The 9,180-nt window shown below is 31.8% G+C and overlaps 2 protein-coding genes across 2 annotated transcripts; both read right to left on the bottom strand.

The window, feature by feature from the left end:
* Positions 1-1,761: 1,761 nt before the first annotated feature.
* Positions 1,762-3,313, bottom strand: HELRODRAFT_161468 (hypothetical protein; the record flags this gene model as incomplete). Its single annotated transcript, XM_009021385.1, has 3 exons — positions 1,762-2,526; positions 2,988-3,127; positions 3,289-3,313. 3 exons carry the CDS (start codon positions 3,311-3,313, stop codon positions 1,762-1,764), a joined length of 930 nt encoding a protein of 309 aa, XP_009019633.1.
* Positions 3,314-4,356: 1,043 nt separating this feature from the next.
* Positions 4,357-8,719, bottom strand: HELRODRAFT_188630 (hypothetical protein). The gene is made up of 11 exons (XM_009021384.1): positions 8,604-8,719; positions 7,897-7,967; positions 7,633-7,731; positions 7,179-7,265; positions 6,659-6,790; positions 6,359-6,484; positions 6,060-6,132; positions 5,776-5,948; positions 5,581-5,682; positions 5,151-5,342; positions 4,357-5,077 (listed from the first exon to the last, which is right to left on the bottom strand). The coding sequence occupies exons 1-11, from the start codon at positions 8,644-8,646 to the stop codon at positions 4,697-4,699; spliced, it is 1,479 nt and encodes a 492-aa protein (XP_009019632.1). The 5' UTR covers positions 8,647-8,719; the 3' UTR covers positions 4,357-4,696.
* Between the last annotated feature and the right edge of the window lie 461 nt (positions 8,720-9,180).

Here is a 9,180-nt window from a genome sequence, read left to right as displayed (position 1 = left end):
TTTAGAGATGAAAGTAATATTAGTTACAGGTCTATAATTAGATAAAGAGGTAGGATCTAGGGATGTGTTTTTAAGAATAGGAATAACAATAGAATTCTTATAAGAAGTAGGAAATTTAGAGGTGGAAAGAGATAAATTAACTAATTTGAGAATGATTGGATAAAATATTGAAGAGAATTCTTTAAGTAAATTGGAAGGAAGTAGATCTAGAGAACAGGTTGTAGACGACATAGAATTAATAATTTTAGTTAGTTCTAAAAGATTTATTGGAGTAAATACAGAGAAAGATTCAGTAGTAAGTTTAGTAAAGTTATGAGAAGGAAAATTAGAATTAGATGTTCTTAAAGAAGTAATTTTATTTACAAAAAAGTCATGAAACTGTTGAGCAGAGAAAGATGAGTGAGAAGATTTTTTATGTAGAAGTTTAGATAGAACAGACCACCTATTTTTAGATGTTGAAGCAGATGTTATAGAATTTCTAAGAAAAGTAGAGTGTTTAGAGAATAGTAGATATTTATAATTAATCAATTCAGATTCATAGATAGAATAAAGAGAGTTAGATGGATTTAACCTATAGGCTTTCTCCAGTCTTCTAAGACTTTTCTTGGCTACTACACAAGCATAATCAATCTGGATTTGATTTTTGGTGCCGTTAGTATTTGATTTGAAGAAGATTTTAGGTTATTTGTTGGAAGCAGTTATCAAACCACAAACACATTCAAAATAACTCGGTAGTGAACTAAATACGCATCTATACTCACAAGCATTGCAAACTTATACTCAATTTGCAGATGTTACTGTTGCCGCATTTGTGATAGCCAATGAAGAATGCTGCAAAGATTGGAAAATGAATGGGCTTCATACTATCCAGCACCGATCCGATTCTTGCAACTTTTAATAACTGCAACTTACACAGATGGACTCTAGTATTGTAAAAACACCGAAACAAAACAATTGAATACGTGATCTTGAAAGGTTTACGTCAATGCATTCTATTTTGAGCACATCTATTCCACTCGTAGTTATAATTTTTTTTTCTAAATTGCTGACAAGTAAATGTTTTCAGCAATAGCCAAGCAACGATTTTTGTTTTAATCTATCCAGACGACGTCATAATGTCTTTAGTAGCGGCAAAAATATTAATAATTTGATTTCACGTATCATCCACTTTTTAGGCCACAGTAGCATGCTGTAAAATAATTTTTATTATGAAATAGTCCTCTTCAGCTAAATCTATTGAAATCTTGATGAGGAGTGCCATGCGAAGCCACGCCAATTCAGATCGAATGACGCAATCGAAAGAACCCTACACGACTGGGCTGTGGACATGCAAACAAACTTTGCATGAACGCGCAAGCACCGCATCGTGAAGGTGTGGGAGCTTCATACAAACAACATCGAAAGGACCTAATTTATTTTTAATTTGTCCGTAAATTACAAAATTCAACAACAGTTGCAACAATTTTAATCGATCTACAGACACACAACATTTCTAAAGAAACGCTTAGTGATTCAAAAAATTGAACGCTTCATATTTGAGGAATCAGCACAGCTTTTGTCGTGCTTTGCCATTTTTTAAAATTTGTTAACTCCAATATAATTGAATTCAAATATAAAAATATTTTCTATTGTAACGTATGCTCCTATTAATATTAGAATGGAGCATAAGTAAATCTCAAAAAATTAAGTTTTAAAACAAGGACGCATTTAAAGAAAAATGAAATAGATGAAATATAATTAACAAGTTCACATTCAAACTATTTATAAAACTTCAAAGGATCTCATACATTGAAAATCATTATCCCATTTGTGGCTTATTTTGGGAGCAGGAGTGTTAAGATTACTGTAGTCTGTATAAGCTTTTGAAGCATCACTTGGTTGGTACAACGAAATTTTGTTGTTAGGATAATTGTTCGTAGTTTCACTAGAATATTCACTCGTACTTTTAGCGTATTCATTTGATAAATTAGATTTAAAATCTCTCAAGATACTGTAGAATAATTGATCTTGAAACGTATGAGGAAATGTAAATGTTTTGTCATTTAACTTTAGCATTAGTTTGTCTTCAAAAGCCTTTTTATATTCAGCGGTGCTTATTTTTGAAAGTTCCGAAAAATTTTCGTTAGAATTATCATCTTTTTTACCATTTGGTATGTTCACATTTGCCGGATGGCAACAATTTTCTTTGAAATGTTCATTCTTATAATCTGGTATGTTCACATTTCCCTCTAAATTGTTACTCTTTTCGCAGTTAGGAAAGTTTATATTTCCCAGTTGAGAATAATTTTTTTGGAAATTCTCATCTTTGTGATAATCTGGGAAATTTATATTCGCCAAAAGAGGAATGTTTTCTTTCGAAAGATTTTCATCGTCAACTTTTAAATTAAAATTCTTGTTGATTCTTTTAATCATCTTGTTGTTACTATCGTCTGAAATAACTGTTTCGTGCTCAGTTGTTGAAATTTTTTGACTGGCATCATTTTTTATTTTGTCCAACCTTCGTTTGTTTTGAAACCAAATTCTTATCTGAAAAATTTGTAGATTAAACAAATTTTAAATAAGCAAACATCTAATAAATATTTTGTTAATGAAAGTAAAATTTTTGGAGTTGAGGTGTGCAGTTTTCTTCATAAAGTTCATTACTTATCGTTTAGCTAAAACCTCTAGTTTAGTTACGAAGGTTATTTTTAACGTCTCGTATTGTTTGTGTGATAATGCGTAGATATGCCGATGAACAATACTTATCGCAGGATTGAATTTGCTTACAGAGGTGGTCGGACGAATAAATAGGTATGCATAATGTAGGTATAGTGGTATAAATGTACGATCAACTTATTGACTTTTGGACATCACCAACTAAATCGTGTTATATGATGAAAATAAAAAAATAATATAATTTAAAATAATTATAAATTCAATTAAACTGAAAAATAGTTCTTAGCATCTTGGTCGTGTATAACACGTGCGTGGCACGTGGAATAAATTACCTGTTCTTTTGACAGCCGTAGTTTGCAATGCAGTTCATCCACCTGCTCTGGAGTTGCATATCTGTTACGAGAGTACATCTGAAGCAGCAACTTCGTCTGTGCATCTGTGAAGTTGGTTCGCGAGCGTTTGCTCTCTTTCACTGCCGGAAAAAATCAACGATGATTTAAGTATTTATTATTTAAAAGCTTTCAAGCACCATCTGTTTAACTATCAGAAAATGTTTAGTCGTATATTTCGCCAAGTTTCCGCAAGTTAAAACTAGCTCGCTAGTTAGTTTAAAAGTGTTAAATTTCTTTTTACCTTTCTTTTTGGTGGAATTCGACATCTGTAATCTAATATTTAAAATGGTGATATAAAATGTTCAATATCTCTTTATTTTGAAATTTTGACGAAAGCGCTCTAAATTTCGTAAATTAGTAATAAAAATTTTTAGCTCCGTATTAGCTTTTGTTAACATTTATGTACAACTTATTCAAATCAAGTGTAGCTTAAGTCACACGTGCATGTAAAACTTAGCTGCCCAATTCAATTGTTTTTCATTGAGATTTTGTGTTGGTTAAACAATTCTTTCACCGTTAGTTTATCAACAATGGTTCGTTGTTATTCAATTACGAAATAATCGACGAAACAGAAACAACAACGCCTCTAAAATCACGATTAATTGAATATTTGACGAAGTTTTAAGAACCCATCAACAGTTCAGACACGTTGTTCCTTAAATATTTATCTGCAAAGAACTTCAGAAACGTTTAAAAAGTAAAAATTATTAACTTTTTTCAATTATTGATTCCATGTGACAAGACAAAATGTTGACAGACTGTTGACGATAAATTATCCGAGATTCTGCTTGATCTCAATGTTCATATACTCCCTATTGCAATCGTTTTCATACTATGAGATATTTTACCCTGATTTGGCTGGTACATTATTTATTAATCAATCAACCAATAAGTTTCTAAAGCGCCATTTCAGCTATGTTAAACAGCGCTCTTCGATGAATTTTTCAAACGGATGAGTCTTGAGATCCGCTTTGAACTTCGTAAGTGATTGAAAAGAAGTTAGAGGTAGAGAGTTTCCAGAGAAAAGTGCCAGATAAAGCAAACCCTAGATTTAGCATAAGCGCTTAACAGGAGTTAAGAAGAATCGCTCAAAGGTTGAGTTAAGGGCCTCTCAGGCTACATACACTCAACCTAACCTATTTTTAAAGCACTATTTTTAAAGCATTTTACTTTGACATGTTGAATAGAATGTATGCTTTCAACGCCAACAAAGCTGCTTTCTATTTAATCGATGAAAAAAAATCTCTGGAAAAGGCGCTTTACTCGAAAAACAACTAGCACTTTAAAATCATCCAGACAAACATTCTTCGACTAGCAAGCCACATGTAAAAATTTTTTTTATCATTACTTATTTTACTCAACTATAAGTATCAAAATTAATTAACAAATTAATTTGATAAAAGTTTTCATACGGACCGAAATTTAAATTCTAAATTGTACACATTTTGTTTTGTTGATAGCATTTAATTATTTGAATTAATAAACAACAGATGTTTTCATAATTTTCTAAAACCTGTGATGAAACAATCCAATTCATTTCATACTATTTAAACGTTCAAAGACAATCAAACTCATCAATGGACCCCACAAAATGGCGCTAGAACAGAGAAAAGAAGTAAGAGGACAATAAGCGGAAAATCACCTAATCATCAATTGCTTTCTGGAGGACCATCGTTACTGCCTAAAGTCGTGTTCTGATCATCATCATCATCATCATCTCCTTCTTCTTCCTCCTCGTTATTCACACTGTTATCATTTTTCCCACCGTCATTGTATTCATCATTAAGCTCGTCATCAGTTTTTTCATCATCATCCTCTTCCGTGTTGCTAGTTTTTAAATCAGTTTTTGTTTTCTCTTCATCTTCATCTGTCGATTCTTTTGCTTTCTGGTTGGCCTCACCTTCAACTTGCTTGCTGGTTTCTTCTTGCTTTCTGGTTTTTTCTGTACCTTCACCATCTTTTTTCTCCTCTGTTGCTGCTGCAGCGACTGGCTCACTTGTATCCATGCTGACCTCATCTTTTTCATCTTCCTGTTTAGTCAAGATCGTTTAGTTTTGAAGAATAATCTAACTAACAAATAATAAAACAAATCAGTTAGCAGACTTTATTTGAATCAGTCTCTTGTTGCTTCTCCAGTTGCTGTTGCAGAATCATCTGTTGCCGATGCTGCAGCTGCTGTTGTTGTTTGGCTTGTTGCTGTTCAAGAAGAATTTTCTGCTTGATCATTTCTTCCTTCGCCTTCACAACCATGACATCAAACTGCTCGTCAGTTATCTGCGGACGACTTTCGCACAACTGAGTGGGTGATTGATAAGAAAAAACTTCAATTGACGTTTATGTCACTTTAAATTTCAAACACATTGACGAAAATGTACTGCAAGAGAGCATTTGGCTTAGTTGTTAAAACATCACACAACTTCATATGCACAGGTGCAAGATACATACATATCTTGCATGTTTTGTTTACATTGTGTACATTTTACGTACATAATAGATTCAAAACAAATAACATAAAAATTAACAGTGAAATAACCTTAGTGAGATTTTCAGAAAACTGTTCGCAAGAATCAGTGAATTTACATTTTTTTGATTTATGGCGTTCCTCTATCTGCTGCAATTCATTCTCTAGTTTTTTCTGCAAAGATTGAAATCATCAACCATGATATAATGCAAATGATCAAATAAAAAAGAAAGGAGAGAGAGAGGGAGAGAGAGAATAAAAAGGTACCTGATGCATGGTGAGAGATTGAACCTGCCTCTTAAGGACCACCATTCTAGTTTCATTGATGATCGCTCGACCGTCAGGCACGATGGCCTCACTGAATATCTCATTGATCAAACAGTGGTTTCTGTAGTAACGAGCCGCCGATACATTCTTTATACTGTAACAGTCTTCAAGGTCTGAAGTGTGTTCAAGTAAATTTAATGTAAGATGACAGGGGGTACATATAAAGAAAAGTCTGAGTGCAAAATGCGAGAAATTAAATGAAGAGATAATGAAAATCATGATACCGTCTTCATCTTCGTTAGCCTGAATAGTAGTTACTATCTTTTGGTCCGTCAACTCTCTTTGAATTGGTCCTTTCTGTAAATATATCAAGGATATGTATCAATCATTACATCGATGACATAAATCGTTATGTTGATGATATGTAACAAAATGGAGATGTTGGGTGTCATAACAATAATGATGTGTAATAAAATGGTGAAATGCGTCACTATGTTGAAACTAATAATAATCAATGCACGAATTTTATAATTTAATGAATAAATTCCACAAGTAGGAAAGAATAATAAAATCGCAGACAAACATTTCTTTTGGTGTTCTTCTCTGGTTCGTCAACATCATTGTCTACATCGACCTTGCCTTTGGTAGCCACCCAGGACAAATAGGCAGGAGAGTTGTGGTAGGTCTTCATGGCATCCATGTACTGCGCCTGCATTTGCAAAATGCATGATCACAAAGATTACCATCTAGTAATAATTGACCAATCAAATCAAGCAAGAAGCATCTCATCATACATCCTTCTAATATAAATCCAAGATTAAAAAATACGATAACAAAGACACGTGATGTATCTATCAAGTATCAATGTATCAAATAAACTAACTTTCTCAGATTCGTACTCATCGATGTACTCTTGTTTCTGATCATCTCCCAGTTCCCTCCACATCTGACCAATGATCTTGCCTATCTCCCACAACTTCAGATCTGGATTGTTGGCCTTCACTGAGTCCCAAACCTGTATCAAGTTGTGTTATAAGTGTGTCTGCGTTCATGTGTTCATCAAAAATGTTGAGCAAGGTATCAGCTTTGGAGCAATCAGGAAAAAAATGGTCAAATAAATGAAAACCTTAGTCATTAATAACGGTTGAAAGCATCATTTAAAAGGTAACAATAAATGTAAGATGAAGAAACAATCTGATCAAAAAGCAAACATTCAGTGGTTTTAGTGTGAGAATCTCAATGAAAAATTTATGAATGTGAACATTCAACTAAACAAACATAAAAATATTAAACATAAAAATGAGTAAATAATATAAAAATGTAAACATAAAAATGCAAACACAAAAATAACACAGGAAAACAGGTCAATACAAAAAGGCAAAGAAATATGCATGGAGACCTACCAATCTGCTAACTTTTCTGGAGTACCTCATATAAGGCATCAGTGGCTTGTCGGGAGGCTTGGGCTGCTTGTTCATCTTATTGTCTGCCTAATAATATTCAAATTAAAATTTTTAATTATAATAAAAAAATGAATTTATACTACTGTTGTAACTTGCACTATCATCCAAGTTATTTACTCTATCGTAAGTTCACTGATTTCCAATAATTCACAGTGCAACTCCACAACCCACAGTTCCAGCCTTATTATAACTCATGCCATGAAACCTACATGCCCCATATACACATAGTCTGGACAGAAAAAATGATAGAAGTATAACAAATAATAAACTATAAATTCATAAATATATCGTAAAATAATTATTTTCTCTAGAACATTACTATTAATAAAAAATATGAAATAAAATAATAAATATTTTCAACAGGTTAAATTAAAGAAACAGAAAGGAAACCAACTGCTCCTTTGGATCCCAGCTTCACAGGTGCATACGATGGATGTCCATGTGGACTGGAAATGAATGGATTTACTGATTTCACCCCAGTAGTTGAACTATCCTATAAAATTCATTTTCATAACTCAAATATGAATAAACACAAAGGAATATTATACAAGGGTCTATTATACATATAATATAACAAACATATATAGGCTGTGTTAAATAAAATGAAATAAAAATATACTTTTTAAATGAACTAAAAAATGAAAAAAAAACAAATGACCAGCTGAGATGAGGACTGATTGACATTGTAATTGGGGTAAATGTTTCGATTCACTCTGCTTGAACTGGAGTCTAGTTGAAATTAAAATTACGGGTAAATTAGTAATTCTTTGCTAACTTGATTTTACATTTATAATTTGTATTATTTTTGATTATTTATTCAAAATATAAATATGTAAAAAAGTATAAATCTAAATAAAAATCTTTGTTATACTTTTATAGATTATTGAATATTAGGAAGATGGAAGACAAATTAAAAACTGAAAAATTAACAGAACATGTCAATATAACATTCAAAGATGGGAGAAACGATAAAACAAAAATAATACAATAAAAATAAAAATGAATATAAAAATGATGAAAAAGTAATAAAGAAAGTTCAAAATTAAAAAAATGATAACAATAACAATAATTAAAAAAATTAAATTGAAAAAAATTAACAAACTAAAAAATTAGCAATTTATAAATAAATAACATTTGATTACAATTATAAGAATTACTACTTATTACAATTAAATTACTTCTATATCATTTAATTAACGAATAATGACACATTCACGCACACACACACACAGACAAAAAATAAATTAACAAACAAACATCAATCTCTAGTAGAGATTTAAATTAGTTTCGAAGACAGAGTTGAGATTCCCTACTCTGTCTTCGAAACTAAATTTAAATTTTAAACAATAAAAAAAGCGATTTTACGTTGAGACGGTAATGTTTGACAGCGATGAAATTGTGTCGACATCTTTTTATTGAACGAACGAAAGAACACACGGTCAATTCCAATTTATCCGGCAATTTCAACCGCTTAACGACGAGCACCGGATTCCATATTTAAGTGTTGTTTAGCTTTGTTTGGAGTATGGAACGACGTTGAACTTTTTTCGTGTTTTTAAAAATTATGCTTTCATCAGTTTTCTACTTAATAAATATATATGAGTATCGCCACCAAAAGCTTGGAATCACTAATTAACATATGTTAATTTATTTTGTGTAACTGGTGTAAAGATATTTTCAAAATTTAGATATTGTTGACTAGATAGATATGGGTGAGGTTTACAGCGGAGAGCAACAAAAATGATCAAACGTTTTAGAAAACTTCAATACAAAGACTAATCTAGAGAAAATAAGATGCAGAAATGATATGATACTGCAATGCAAACTGATTATCGGAAAAGAGGATACGCCGTTTACCAGATGGAGGCTAGAAGAGGACTTTTTAAGCTTTTTAAGAAGACATATGGTTCAATCAAGCAGATTTTTAAGCAGCAGGGTGCTA

Source organism: Helobdella robusta (genome assembly GCF_000326865.2).
Source record: "Helobdella robusta unplaced genomic scaffold HELROscaffold_3, whole genome shotgun sequence".
NCBI classification, from domain to species: domain Eukaryota; kingdom Metazoa; phylum Annelida; class Clitellata; order Rhynchobdellida; family Glossiphoniidae; genus Helobdella; species Helobdella robusta.
The sequence above is the reverse complement of the archived record's forward strand: the minus strand, read 5'-3'. Positions and strand labels throughout refer to the sequence as shown.

Bases quoted from the DNA above. Each gene is read 5' to 3' on its own strand.
- HELRODRAFT_188630 (XM_009021384.1), bottom strand. From the start codon at position 8,646: ATGTCGACACAATTTCATCGCTGTCAAACATTACCGTCTCAAC. The intron at 7,968-8,603 runs GTAAAATCGCTT...AATTTCAACTAG, and splicing joins TCAAACATTACCGTCTCAAC to ACTCCAGTTCAAGCAGAGTG. The intron at 7,732-7,896 runs GTCATTTGTTTT...TGAATTTTATAG, and splicing joins ATCAGTCCTCATCTCAGCTG to GATAGTTCAACTACTGGGGT.